Raw genomic sequence first — 14,360 nt, 5'->3', positions numbered from 1 at the left:
ATATGTGTTTACTTTTTTTATTGGACATGACAGTCTGATGATCATGTGTCAATCATCATTGTGAAAACATTAAGGGAATGGGTACTAAAAAGTTATTGTATAATAGTACAAATTTTAGAAAATAATTAAAAGTGATTTTATTAAATAAAAAACCTAAAAGAATAGTAGAGCATTTTTCTCTTAATTAAATGTATGAATTTTGAATTTGGGCAATTAGAACTTAAGGTTATTATCATGTGGTCAATCAAGCTAGTTGAGGTTAAATTTGTGAAGAAAACAATAATTTCTATAAAATGAAAACACACACAACACCAAAAGGTGATTGGACAACACTTAGTTCTGTTTCGAAGGTGATTGTACACCCATTAATAGGGTTTTAGTGGTAGTTTGTCTGGGTTTCAAGTTGGTTGCACCACCACCACCACCACCACCTTGGATAGTGGTAGGCCACTTTCAATTTTCTTTTGTTGTTAATTTTTTTTAAAAAAAATATAATAATAAAAAAAAAATATTTAAACTTGTATCATTCATATATATATATATATATATATATATATATATATCATTGAAAACTTAGAAATTAGGTATAAATTTCCTTGGGGTTCTTATACTCCTAAATTCCACAAATTTCATCATTTTGGCGTAGAAACTAGTTGGATTTTGCAACAAACAGACCACACTTGAACACTTAACCATTGACAACTGTTAATCGATTAAGACGGAACAATTAACGGTGGTAGGGTAGGCAGATGTGGCTAATAATAGCTCAAAACCACATCATTTGGGTATAGAATTTCATATAAAAACAGTAAAATATGTTCAAAATAGACTCAAAACCGTCCAAAATAGACAGATAGTTACTCAAAACTGCTAACTCTTTAAAGTGGTGTGGTTAGCTTGTATAGCCCTACTAGACAACTTCATGAATTGAACATTCCCAATTTCCTAATGCAGAAGATATTAGAACTGGTTAATTGATCGAATGAATTATTTCTAGTAATGGGAATTATATGGAGCATTGAAATTTTGATCTGACCCCACTTGGCACAAGAAAATAACAAGAAAAACAAAGTATAAGATCATTAAGACAAAAGCTTTCTTGCAGCATACTGCAACTGGATTTTCTTGTTGTCCTTCCTCGGTAGCATAAGAAACCTAACCTTTAACCTAATAGAGAGAGAGAGAGAGAAAAAAAAAAAAACATACAAGAAAAAAAAAAAAAAAGAAGAAGAAAAGAAGTTGGTGGTCGAAAAATAAGCATACCCTAAGCCTAACATTATAAACGAAAAGATTTAGAGTACAAAATGGCTAAATTAACTAACATCTAAAGCTCTGTTTGTTGTGGTGTAAAATAATTTTTGAAAAACATTTTTTGTATTTTTTGATATTTAGTACGATAAAAAATAATAGTCAATAAAAAAAATATATATATATATATATATATATATATATATATATATATATATTTTAAGTAGCCCATTTGGGAAAGTAAAATATCAATTTTGAGAAATAAAAAATGGTGTCAGAAAAGAAAACCGAGTTTGCATTAGACGTTGTTTTTTTGCTTTATCATTCAATATTTCTCTCAAACAATAATTGTTAATCAAATTTTGTTGACAAATTCAAAAATCTCAATCAAGAAGCCTTTAAATGTTACACATATTTTCATTTTCATATTGTTTGATGTGTCATTAAAAATTACTATTAAATTTTTTTAAAATCAATATTAAATTTTGAATATAATAGTTTTCACTGTCACGTTATAAAATACACATTTAAAAAGGAGTGAAAATGTGTGTTATGGAAACCTTCTGCCATTATCACTATCTTAATATTATGGCTCGTTATCATTAATTATATACTTTACTTTAATTATCACCGTTACTATTTAGTAAAAAAAAAAAAACTATAACCATTGTCATTATCATGATTTTTAAGTATCAAACATAAAAACGATAGCATGCTCCTCTCTTGTGATTGAAAAACAAGTAAAGTTGGCAGTACAACACTAATCATAACCTAGCTAAAATGTTAACGTTGTGAGAAAATCATGCTGAATTTAAACAAATAATAATAATAATAATAAAAAAGAATAATAGGAGGTAGGATTGAAGTTGGAAACTCAACCCGAGGAAAACTTCTACTGTTCTACTCTTCTCAATTATTATTATTATTATTATTATTTTTTCAAAATATGGTTCTCAAATAATGTGCTACGATCTTATATAATTTATTATTTTAAAAAATGTATTACATTCTCATGAGATTGTGACACATCATTTGAAATCAGACTTTGAAAAAAAAATTTAGAAAGTATAACATTACCGCATAAAATTCCCAATAAGCGCACACCCACGAGCTGATCCGAATTTTTAGCAATTTGTTACGATTAAGACAACAAAAGTGAGAAAGTATCTTTTTAAGTATTCAACTGTCTAAAGAAATGGATCGCAGCCCAAAATTTGAGAAAGTATCTTTTAAGTATTCAACTGTCTAAACAAATGAATCGCAACCTAAAATTTATTTGAACAGATATTATATATTAAACTTTCATACATTTAATGCCTAAATTACTAATCATTTGGGGCTGAATTTTATATCCCACAAGAACTCACAAAATATACACATCAATGGACAAAATCAAAGTAATCAACCGACCCTGTAGAGTTCCCCAAGGAAGGGACAAAATCCATAAACCATGTCCAGAATTCTAGGTTTTTCCATCTCCAACCCTGATTATTGTCTTTCTCTGTCTCTACTTGATGCTTCGGTTTCAACAAACACCCCCAACGTAGATATCGAAGTCCCTTAAAACCTCTCCAATCACCCGCCCATTAATTCCACATTCATTGAGAGCTGGCGCAAGGAGAGAGAGTGAACTGATCCCCCACATTGTTTCTCTAACGTCTTTGGTATTAACTCAAACCTCTTATATGTAATCCATACCGTCTAAGTACCCACATGCTAAAATCACTGCCACTCTTTTCTCTTTTTCCTCTTTTATCACCGTCTTTCATGTTGTTTCCATATTTGCCAAGAAATTGGAACATCAAGTTTTGATTTTGTTCAAGGGTTTCCTTTTCTTGAGAGCAACCGGGTTTTGGGGAATTACTCATTTGGTGAGGGGTTGAGTTTGGTGGGTTTGGAATCTGTCTACTATATAGATGTGTGCTGTGATTCTTGATGAAAATCAACTACCCATATGGCAAAACCAAACTTCCTTCGCGTCATAATTGCCGTTTTGAGATGAAATTTCAGTGTTATGGTTTTGCCGCTGGGAGAAGTATTGATATGAGGTGATGTTGTGAAAACATAATGCCCAGAAGCCGAATTTGATTGAAATTTTAGGTGAAGATGCAATCAAGATTGATGGCATTGGAGGAAGGCAAGAACCCTACCACTACACTGAGAACAAATCAATCCAGGACTTTACCTTTGAGACTCCTCCAATGGTTCTCGTTATTTTTGGTTCTGGGTTTTGGAGTTTCAATTGTTAGCATGTATATGATTCGATATTTTAAGGTTGCGAATGTTGCTTGGATAGGACAGTCCCCTCTTAGGCCATGCTTTGAAGAGCTAAGAACAATCGAGAGTTGGATTAGGCCTCCATCAAATCTGTTGCATATCATGAATGACACTGAATTGTTGTGGCGGGCTTCCTTTGTTCCTCGAATAAAATCTTATCCGTACGAGAGAGTTCCCAAGATTGCCTTCATGTTCTTGACAAAGGGGCCACTGCCAATGGCACCTCTCTGGGAACGGTTCTTTAAGGGGCATGAGGAGCTTTATTCAATCTATGTTCATACACTGCCATCTTACAATGACAGCTTTTCACCTGCATCAGTTTTTTACAAGAGACAAATCCCAAGCCAGGTATCAGCAACCTTTAATTTTTTGATATATTCGGTGGCGTGAGTTGCTGTACTCTTTTATCAAAAAGCAATTTATTTTTTCTCTCTCAATATTATTGTTGTCTCGTCAATATCCGTTAAAACTTTTTCTATAGAGTTCTTAAATATAATTTGGGAATACTGAAAAATTGCCCTTTTGAGGTGCATAGGGAGCCATCAGCTACAGAATTTTGGAAGGAAGCAATGCTTGTAATGGCCCTTTTCTACATGAATGCTAATGGGATTTCCATCTTGATAAAATTCATAATTATGTTCTTAATGTTCTAGTCAAATTCCTAGATGTTGGTTTCTCTCTAATTTGGGCAACAGTAAAATAATTTTGATATTGGTCATTTCAGAGGTGACTTTGATACTTGATAAAGACCATATAGAGTTATTTTGAGATGTTTAAGCATTTGTGTTGGAAACTATTAACTGAATTGGTGAGGAATGACATGTTTTAAGTTGAAAGGTGGGAAATGCGAGAGAGTTGATTTAGTGCTTAGTGGAAATTCATTGATGGCATGTGGTTTAAAAAAACTCTGTTCCATTTGAACGTTGAAAGGTGATTCATTTGGCTGGCTCAAATGGAAAAAAGGACTCTTTTAGTTGACCTGCCCAAATATTTGGGACAAGGCTTTTTTGGGTCTTGGCTCAATTTGCTAAGGAGGTATCATAGAACCGTATTTGGTTTTATATCAAAGCTTTTTGGCTCCTTCTCATTGCAAGACAATGTGTAGAAAGCAAAACGAGGCCTTATTATTGAAAAAAATGATATTAGTATATTCTATACATTGCCTATGTTGTGCCAGTTATTGGTATGAAACTTCCTCATTGGCAAGTGTGCTTCGGCATTATCTTTTGAGCAAAAACAGTGGAAAGGGTGTAAAAACTAGTTACTAATGCTACTTACCATTTGCTACATGGACTTAACACCATGAAACTTATAATTATATGTTGTTTAATCAGCTGTTGCTTAATCCCAAAACCTCTCCAGGAAAAAGTAGAATACTCGTTTTCATTTGAGCGTTTTGTTTTACAAGTATGTGCTCTGAACTTTTGACAACTTCTTGACACATGGTGCAAGCCAACCTGTGACCAGGAAATGCTTGTGGCTGGTTTCTTAAGTAAATATTTTATAGGTTTTTTGGGACCATTTCATGCTTCCTGTCATCACTCATTTTGAGCATAAGGCAGGGACTCCACTCTTTTGGTTAACTGCCTTTCAACCATGGTTTTGTGCCTAGATGGGGTAAAATGTGAGAGCACGTTTTGCCAATCCAACCTTGAATTGAGCGTGGACATTATTTGAGTTGTTTGAGTTGCATCTCACAATAATATGTTGAGGTTCTAGCATTTGGAGTAGGAAATAATTGGTGACCACGATAGAAGTTGTGGACCATGCAACCATGCGACATACTTGTAGGATTAGGCCTTTCATCCCAACCCACTGCTTTTCTTAATTTTCACTATAGTACTCTTCAGTGATGCATTATCATAGAGCTACTTATGCTTTACATGCTCCTATTATTATTGTTAAGCACTTTGTTATAGGTTGTTGCTTCTCCGTTTATGTATGCTGCTTTGTTTTTTGGATCATGTACTGGATTTGGATTGACCATTGATTTCCATTTTCTATACAAAGAGTCTCTTTTAAGCTCCAAAGGGGCAACATTTTGAAATTTCAATGAGAAATATAGATGCATTTTTTGTTGCCCTCGAATCTGTGTTTACTGCATTGAACTTAGAGTGTGAGCAAGAATCTTTTGTTCAGCGGGGTATATTTTGTTGTTTTAACTTGCCTCCCCTCTTGATGAAAATAGCCTACTATCAGAGATTGTATACAGTCATCTATGTGCCTTGAAATTCCTGTTCAGCAATGGTATAGCACTTTCTTCTCATCAAGCACTTGTATGCTGACATCATTAGGGCATTTACTTTTGAAATCCAGTTTGGTTGTCAAAATTATGCTAGCAAGCCAGTTTCTTGAGAAGCTTCCGGACCCTACCCTGTATGCTTTTTCTAGCTGGATTTTACTGTTTCTAAACTGTTACTCAAGAACATTTTTGTTTCAGCATTTTTTCTTTCATAAAAAAAAAAAATTAAAATGAATAAATAATAAATAAAGAAATCATCATTTTTTCGCTTGTTGGAAATTAGAACCACTCATATTCCTGTGGCGGCAGGTGGCAGAGTGGGGAAGAATGAGTATGTGTGATGCTGAAAGGAGACTCCTAGCTAATGCATTGCTTGATATCTCAAATGAATGGTTTGTCCTCCTGTCTGAGGCATGCATTCCTCTCCACAACTTCAGCATTGTTTATCTCTACATATCAAAATCCAGGTACAGCTTTATGGGTTCATTTGATGAAATTGGACCCTATGGGAGAGGGCGCTATAATCAAAACATGGCGCCCACGGTCAACCTCAGCGACTGGCGTAAAGGGTCTCAGTGGTTTGAACTTAATCGGGAACTTGCGGTTAAGATAGTTGAAGACACCACTTACCATCCCTTGTTCAATGAGTTCTGCCAGCCAGCATGTTATGTGGATGAGCACTACTTCCAGACAATGCTGAGCATCCAAACTCCACATCTTTTGGCAAACAGGAGCCTTACTTATGTGGACTGGTCAAGAGGTGGTGCTCACCCAGCTACATTTGGCAAGGCTGATATTAAAGAGGAATTTTTCAAGAAGATATTTGAAAGTACGACCTGCCTATACAATAATCAGCCATCTTCACTTTGTTTCCTTTTTGCAAGAAAGTTGGCTCCAAGTGCTTTGGATCCTCTGTTGGAATTATCACCCAAAGTTCTAGGCTTTTGACATATGGATATTTGGATCCTCTGTCTGACATGCATATTTGGATAATGCGATTTGGAGCATTTCTAAACCCAATTGGTCAGATGTTATTGATCTCTAGTTACTCCTTCACAAGATTTTGAAACTTCAGTTTTACAGTATTCAGATGAATAGAGAATTAGAACCTGAAATTAGCATCTATTTCGAGCTCAGGCATACTGAATATTATATTTTATTGGCTGTCAGTCGATTAATAATTAGCATCTGGGTGGATGCCTTTTCAGCTTTCCACTGAAATTCTTTAAATTCTTGTAGTATGATGATTGCATGGATACCTTTACAAAAATTTGAAGCAACTGGATTAAGTTAGGTGGCTTTTGGGAATATTTGATCTACTTATTAGATTTTTACTTAAATCACTACTCATATTTCATTGTTGCTTGCTGTTATTGGTGGCAATCTAGCCCGAGTTTGGAAGCATGCGAAATCCCAAATCCTACTCTCATTATCTACTCTTGAAGGGTCGAAGTGAAAGGACTAATGAGTCCTGAAAGATTGGTTGATACTAATACATCAGAATTGTTAGATAGTTGTTGAATACAAATGTACTTTATACCATTACTTTATATCATAAGGGCAGATGGTACTTCCATTTCAAAAACTATAACATATGGTATCTGTAGTGACTATTGGATGAAGCTACTATTATTGGAATATTTTAGCATAAGAAGGTTCCTTTAACTTCCTGCTTTACTATTCCTCTTCCAATTTTCACGCTTATTTTCAATGACTACCTTAAAATTTTATTTCAAAAATACATATTTTTTGAAAACCTCTTAAAAATAGCAAAAAAATATAAATAATAATAATGAAAAAGAAAGAAAAGGTGGGTTATAGAGGAATTCACTAAATTCAAACCATAGTTGATTTTTGTCCCATGGTGACGATTGGGTGAAGCAATATATATATATATATATATATATATATATATATATATATATATAAACACTTGTCACAATTTTACCATGCCAATTATCACAATTTTAACACTCCTACAATTTGCCCAATGCAACCTTTGATTTTATTTTCTTTTCTTCTCTTTTTGGGGCAAAAGCAAAAGAGGATAAGTGGAATGGCCGAAAGTTGACAATTCTAAATTCTTACCTGAAAGTCATCATGATAGAACCTTGCCTTGACTTGCAAGCTGTGAAAAACATTAATATAGAGCAACAATTCTAATGGACTTGAATCAATTTGCAAGAGTTGACGATATAACTGGCTTCAATTGGTTGATCATAATCACATTTAAAACGTATCCCTGACAGCAGGTTGTTGGTATACGCATGCGAAAAATGATCAATAAAGACTTACTGATCTTTTAAGCATGCTTTTATAGTGTTGGATTAGTGTGCAAAAGAATGCATTATATATATATGAATAGTCTGTAATTGAATTATTCAAAGTTTTCAACTTAAAACAAACGGTCGAAAGTCAAAAAGAATGCTTGTAGAATGTGAAATACACAGGATTGAAGATGTGAAAATTGATAACTTTCTAGCTGCTAAACATAAGAAATCAACAGTGCTTACACTAATGAACCTAAAGTATTTGACAATAATGACTTCAAACTTCAACAAGAAGTCATCTACAGCTGATGCCTGACGAAAATTTGGTCATGCAAAAGCATTTACAATTCATCATGATGTTTTGTGTCTGAGAAAGAAACTTCTGGTTGGAATTCAAGGAGGTACCTAGCAGCCAACGACGCATGAAGTGCAGCACCATAAGGAAATGAGTCTTCATTAATTTGGAAGTATGGTGAATGCGACGACTCTAGCCGTCCACGTGTCTCATTCTCCATTCCAAGTAAGAAAAAGTATCCAGGTATTATCTCTTGGTAAAATGCAAAATCCTCTGATCCTGTCAGTGGTTTCAAGTCCTTGACTTTGTGGGTGCCAAGCATATCCCCTGTGACATTAAGGAAGTGCTCGTGCAAGCCTTTATGGTTTATGGTTGGAGGGAAGAAGGGTTTGTCTTGTGTAAAAAAATTCACAGTTGCATTGCACCTCTGCACAGCAGCCTGCCCTGTGATGACCTGTTATGGTGAAAAGAGTGGTGATTGAAAGGGAAATGACTATTGGAGAAAATCATTTTCAGTTATGCATGGAGAAGAAAAGCTACTTCTTGCCAATTTATTAGTTCCCAATATTTCACTATCAATTCCAAACTATGTGATATTCATATATGGCTACCTCCTCAATCCGCAGTCGGAGTTGCATAAAACTTTCCCTTGAAAATGCACGAAAAGTGCCACCAATCGTTACAGAATCTGGAATAACATTAAATGCACCACCTCCCTGGAATTTTGCAACAGTAACTACCTGCAAGGGCATTGAGCAGATTTACAGGATTATCACAATGAGGATATGTTCCACAGATTCAAAGTCCGGCTTGCATGAAAACGCGGTAATAGAAAAAGCAAATGTAATGGATTATTCATAAAATAGGGCTCTCAGAGATTATTGAAGGGGGCAACAAATTAGTTAAATGTCATGAATTTCGTAAGACGTTCAGGAGATCAGAAGAGAAGTTTTCATTGAAAGTTAAATCAAAGTCATGTCTTACATAAGGTCATTACCCACTGACCGTCTCTTGAAAGCAGAGTTCAAAACTTGAGATCTAGACAGAGTCCTAACTAACCTTCAGCACTTCATATGAAATGGCTGAAACTTGACAGCCTGAAAGTTTTATCAGTGCTCAGCTAATGCCCCTATCAATATCATTTGTCTCTTACTTAAGAGAGTGTACAGGACCTTATACTTTTGATTTTTGTTTTCTGATCTCAAAATAAAAATATTAACAAACAATTCAAAATACCAAGCACTTTCTATAAATCTGAATTCTTCCCTTGTTGTAGGAATATTTGACAAAACATGTGCTTACCTTTTGCTGAGGTAAGAGCTTTCTTATTATTTAAAAAAATTAATTTTTTTTTTTTAAAAAAAGAAAGATTAGACTGGTGGTGGTGTGGCCACCTTTTTTTTTTTTTTTTTTTTTTTTTTTTCCACAAATAAACAGGTGCACTCAATAGAAAATATTTTCTCAAATGTGGATCCTACTAGAAAACACTTCTAAAAACAGTTTTCACGTTTAAGTCACGTCAAAACACTTATTCAAACAAAAAACCAAAAACAATTCCCAAAACATATTAACAAATATAACCAATGTTTCCTCTTAACGTTGTTTCCTGTTTCAACAATTGTTGTAGGCATGACAAGTTCTTGCTACAAATCTGTGTTCTACTTTAAAAGGGTACTTAAAAATTTAGTGATTAACCCTTAATTTACTCTCAGCAACAATAACGATTCCTTCTTCTACAAGCTACGCAGTTACTATTGTTTTGCTTATCATGATTTGTTCCTGTACAATTAATAAACGCAGATGACGATTTTAGGGTTGGTTTCTCAACAGTCGCACCTGTTGCCACCCCGCAGGTCAAACCACATCACCTTAGAGGAAGTGTTGCAGTCACTTTACCATGAGGTACAAATCTCTGTTACATGCCTACATAGGATACCTTACTTTTTCCCCACCAAATGCAATAAAGAACTTGAAATAGGAGTTATTGAGGAAGCTCTATAGCATATCAGGTACTGTAGATAGTGGTGCACTAGAAGTTAAAGGGCTCTGAAATTTCGCTAAATCATTTTATAATCTTGGATAGAAGGAAAGGGGGAAAGTAACCAGAAATAGATGTAATGTGAAGAAATGAAATGTACCTGTGGGTCCAGTGGATCGGCTTCACGTGAAATCAGGTGTTGTAAGCTAACAATCACGTTAGAAGCTGCCAATATTGGGTCCACTGAATGCTGAGGAATGGCTGCATGCCCTCCTTTTCCACTTATTACAGCTTCAAAGAAGCCACTCCCAGCCCCTATGGGACCAGCTCTGGAGTGAACTTCACCTATAGGTAAATTAGGTGCAACATGCAAGCCAAAGATGGCATTTACATTCTCTAAAACTCCAGCATCTATCATTTTCATAGCCCCTCCACGACCTTCCTCAGCTGGTTGGAAAACAAGCACAACTGTACCCTGGCAAAAGTTAAATAATACCAGTAACCATAACAGGGGGAAGAAAGAGCCCTTGAAGACCATCTGAATTAGAAGTGACTTGACTTGGGCTATTAGTTGGAGGGCCAGATTTTCTTTTCTAATACCTAATAATTGTTTTTAGCACTTCTGAGCCCCTTTCAAAAGGAATCTCACTGTAGAAAATTGACTTTTGAAACAATAATGGATCCTGAACCCATCAGCAAAATTGGCCATGTGATCTATACATACTGGAAAAAGGATATGTCTCACGAACCAATAAAACATCCATGTACAGTTCTAAAATTAAAAAGCCAAAAGAAAAAAAAAAGTTTATACTTGGCATGATTGCACTGATCATTGAATAATCACCACAGCTAGATTATCCACAAAACCTAAAACCTCATGGCAAGATAACAAGGCCGGCAAGAGATTTTTTTTTTTTAAAAAAAAAAGATCTATTTTTTAGTTGACAGGTTTTGAAATGAACAAGCAAAAATGAATCAACAGACCTTTAACTCTTCGCGATGCTCTTGAAGAATCTTTGCAGCTCCAAGAAGCATTGCAACATGGGCATCATGGCCACAAGCATGCATCTTCCCAGGATTTCTACTCTTGTGCTTCCACTCCACCATTTCCTGTATTCAAGACCGCATCAACACTGGTGCCCATAAAAGCACTCTTTTCCCAATCTACGGATTCAAATCATCGAAAAAATGGCACAATTTTACAACAACTAAACTCTAATAAGACAATGCATATATCAAATATATTTATCAAAAATTGGTGGAAAACCTGCATAGAAAGTGCATCCATATCAGCCCTTATGGCCACAAAAGGCGGTCCACCAGTCCCAACGAAGCCGATAACACCAGTAACTGCAACTGGGTACTTGTAACGAATACCCATCTTATCCAATTCTGCTCTGATAAGCTTACTGGTCTCAAATTCCTCAAAACCCAATTCAGGGTTTTCATGTATTTCCCTTCTGATTCCCACCATCCAATCAAACAGTTCTGGCTTCTTGGCAAATTGGAGAAACCTTTTGGGGATTCCTGAGAGCCCATTTGAGGTTGAAGAAGAACCTGAGAAAGCGGGTTTTGAACAAAAGAAGTTAAGGACAAAAATAAAAAAGACCCAATTGAAGAAACCCATGATTTCTCTGCAATCTAGCTAATTGGGATTGAAAATACCAGGAAGAGAAAAGCTTAGGAGAAAGCAACATGGGGTTCAAGCATTTTTTATACAAGAACTAGCATGAAAGTGACGCACAGTTTTAAAATGAGGAAAATGCGGAATTACAGAAATAGAATTTTCAAGACTCGTGCAAGAGTAACGAGACGTGGTCCACCCAACCATGAAGGAGTGTTTGACAGTGGTGGCTGCAACTATCAGTCACCGCTCGACACACGTGCTAAATTCTAATGCCCACATGTTGTTTCGAAGGTTTTTTCTGTTTATTTTAATATTCCTTTCATTTTCTGGGAAAGAGAAAAGACAAGGGGGACAATTTCTAATTTGCTTGTCCTCTCCCACTTTATTTATTTATTATTTATCTTTATTTCCCCGCCTCTTCGTTGTGCCAACCAATCTCGTATTATAATCTTTCACTGCAATTTTTGGTTTCTACAATGACGAATGATGACGTCGAAATTTTACATCATATTGTGAGATTAAAATATAATATATGAAATTACTCTAAGTCTACTTGCTCGGTTGTTATGAAGGGCACTATATCCTTTATAATAAAATGGTATATTTGTCTAAAAATCCATCATTTAAATGCCTAGAAAAAAAAAAGAGTTTGAGGAGGTGCAAGTATTACAACATATTGGGAATATTTGGTAAGCTTTTATAGAATAATCATGGCTTGTTTTGTTAGGTCAAACCAATGTCAAAATAATTTCAAATAGATTTACATGTAATGATATGAGTGAAAATGCTTAATGATTATTGATTATAACTGTTAATTGTAACCGCTTAGGTGGTTAGTAAAATTTACTAACTGCGTATGCAGTTAGCCGGCAGTTAGTTAATAACCACTAACTGCTTTTTAAAGATAAAATTAAAAAGTTCAAATAAAAAAAAAACTAAAACAATGTCGTTTTATAGTAATATGATAATACCCTACTACATAGGACATCATTTCTAGATTTTTATATATATTTAAACAAAAAACGATATTGTTTATATATATATATATTGAGAGCCCCTACTATGCAGTTAGTGCATAAAAATGGGGTGTTTTGCAGCATCCACTCATGTGATGACACATCAGCAAGTACATTTTAACAAAATAAGATCAAAACACTAGATAACAGCCAACCCAAAAAACCAGACCCGACGCCAGCAAAACCAACAACCAAACCACCGGCGTTGGCCAACAAAACTGTTAGAATATTATGAATATTTGCTTGGTCCCTACTCTTGCCTTGGTTGCCAAGTTACTTGGTCCCTACTCTTGGCTTGGTTGCCAAGTTAATTTCCTTATAGAGATTGTTTTCTTGCAAGTTAATTTATTCTGTAATTATTGTATTATTTTGTAATTATTGTATTTCCTTTCTTTTAGGGTCTCATTCAACTATAAATAGGCCATTCCATTGTACAATTGAAATCACATCAGAAATACAAATTTCTTCTCCACAATTATCTTTCTGTTATCTTTTTCTACATGGTATCAGAGCCACAGTTTTCTTGGTGCCTCTTTTAAGCCTCCGTTCTCCGTCCATACAATTTTCTTGTTTTTCCGTTTGAGCGTTCTTTTTGGTGGTTCTTTATATTTCAACAATACACCAAACGCTTGTTGCGGTTTTTTTTTTTTTGTATGTGACGGAAGTTGTAGAGGTCTTGTTGTTCAAAATCAGAATATTTGTGCACCATAGCTGCTGTGCTCGCGCCACACCAGATCGCTCCCTAAGGCTGCACCTGCACCTTCGCCACACCGGATTACTACCCACAGGTTTATTTATTTAATTTTTTTTTTCTTTCCGAGAAAAAAAAAAAAAAAAAAAGTCTACCAATCTTGATAATATTGTCCGTCCCATTGACAATATTTTAGATGGTTCCAATTATATGTTGTGGGCTCAAAATATGGAAGTTTTTTTTGAGAGGGAGGAGATTATGGCGTTATATTTGTGGAGAAACTGTTGCACCCACACAAAAAGAAGGTGAGTCAACCGACAAATTTGCCAGTCGATTTGAAGATTGGGATAGTGCAAATTATCGTATTATTTCTTGGTTTATCAATACTTCAGTTCCTTCCATCCATAATTTACTCCCCAAGCTTGGGAATGCAAAGGCTGCTTGGGAGTTTTTAGCAAAACGATACAATTATACTTATGATGCCTCACTTGAGTTTCATATTGAAACTAAACTTTATCAGACACGTCAGGAGCCAGGTCAGTCTATTGCTGATTTTTATTCTCAAACTAATAGTCTTTGGGAGCAATTATCCGCTGCAGATCCTCAACTAAAGCATCTTGAAGATGTAGAAATATTTGCAAAGTATCGGGATCGTCGAAAGTTTATGCATTTTATGATGGCTCTTCGTGCGGATTTTGAACCCACTCGGGCTTCTC

The 14,360-nt window shown here is 35.1% G+C and overlaps 2 protein-coding genes across 5 annotated transcripts; one reads left to right on the top strand and one right to left on the bottom strand.

The window, feature by feature from the left end:
- The first annotated feature begins 2,617 nt into the window (after positions 1–2,617).
- Positions 2,618–7,066, top strand: LOC132188310 (glycosyltransferase BC10). The gene is made up of 2 exons (XM_059602734.1): positions 2,618–3,873; positions 6,077–7,066. Exons 1-2 carry the CDS (start codon positions 3,355–3,357, stop codon positions 6,713–6,715), a joined length of 1,158 nt encoding a protein of 385 aa, XP_059458717.1. The 5' UTR covers positions 2,618–3,354; the 3' UTR covers positions 6,716–7,066.
- Positions 7,067–8,139: 1,073 nt separating this feature from the next.
- LOC132187770 (IAA-amino acid hydrolase ILR1-like 4) lies at positions 8,140–12,166 on the bottom strand. 4 transcript variants are annotated; one of them, XM_059602192.1, is made up of 6 exons: positions 12,085–12,166; positions 11,578–11,867; positions 11,295–11,420; positions 10,471–10,785; positions 8,944–9,072; positions 8,140–8,786 (listed from the first exon to the last, which is right to left on the bottom strand). In XM_059602192.1, exons 2-6 carry the CDS (start codon positions 11,782–11,784, stop codon positions 8,379–8,381), a joined length of 1,185 nt encoding a protein of 394 aa, XP_059458175.1. In that variant the 5' UTR covers positions 11,785–11,867; positions 12,085–12,166; the 3' UTR covers positions 8,140–8,378. The 4 variants fall into 4 exon arrangements, with proteins under 4 accessions (XP_059458175.1, XP_059458176.1, XP_059458177.1 ...); XM_059602193.1 differs by having other exon boundaries at positions 12,055–12,125; XM_059602194.1 differs by lacking the exon at positions 12,085–12,166 and adding an exon at positions 11,976–12,056.
- Between the last annotated feature and the right edge of the window lie 2,194 nt (positions 12,167–14,360).

The sequence above is a fragment of the Corylus avellana genome, chromosome ca7 (assembly GCF_901000735.1).
Source record: "Corylus avellana chromosome ca7, CavTom2PMs-1.0".
In the NCBI taxonomy this organism is placed as follows: Eukaryota; Viridiplantae; Streptophyta; class Magnoliopsida; order Fagales; family Betulaceae; genus Corylus; species Corylus avellana.
The sequence above is the reverse complement of the archived record's forward strand: the minus strand, read 5'-3'. Positions and strand labels throughout refer to the sequence as shown.

Bases quoted from the DNA above. Each gene is read 5' to 3' on its own strand.
- LOC132187770 (XM_059602191.1), bottom strand. From the start codon at position 11,937: ATGGGTTTCTTCAATTGGGTCTTTTTTATTTTTGTCCTTAACTTCTTT. The intron at 11,421-11,577 runs GTTTTCCACCAA...TCTTGAATACAG, and splicing joins TGGATGCACTTTCTATGCAG to GAAATGGTGGAGTGGAAGCA. The intron at 8,787-8,943 runs GTAGCCATATAT...TCACCATAACAG, and splicing joins TCCGACTGCGGATTGAGGAG to GTCATCACAGGGCAGGCTGC.
- LOC132188310 (XM_059602734.1), top strand. From the start codon at position 3,355: ATGCAATCAAGATTGATGGCATTGGAGGAAGGCAAGAACCCTACCACT. The intron at 3,874-6,076 runs GTATCAGCAACC...CTGTGGCGGCAG, and splicing joins AGAGACAAATCCCAAGCCAG to GTGGCAGAGTGGGGAAGAAT.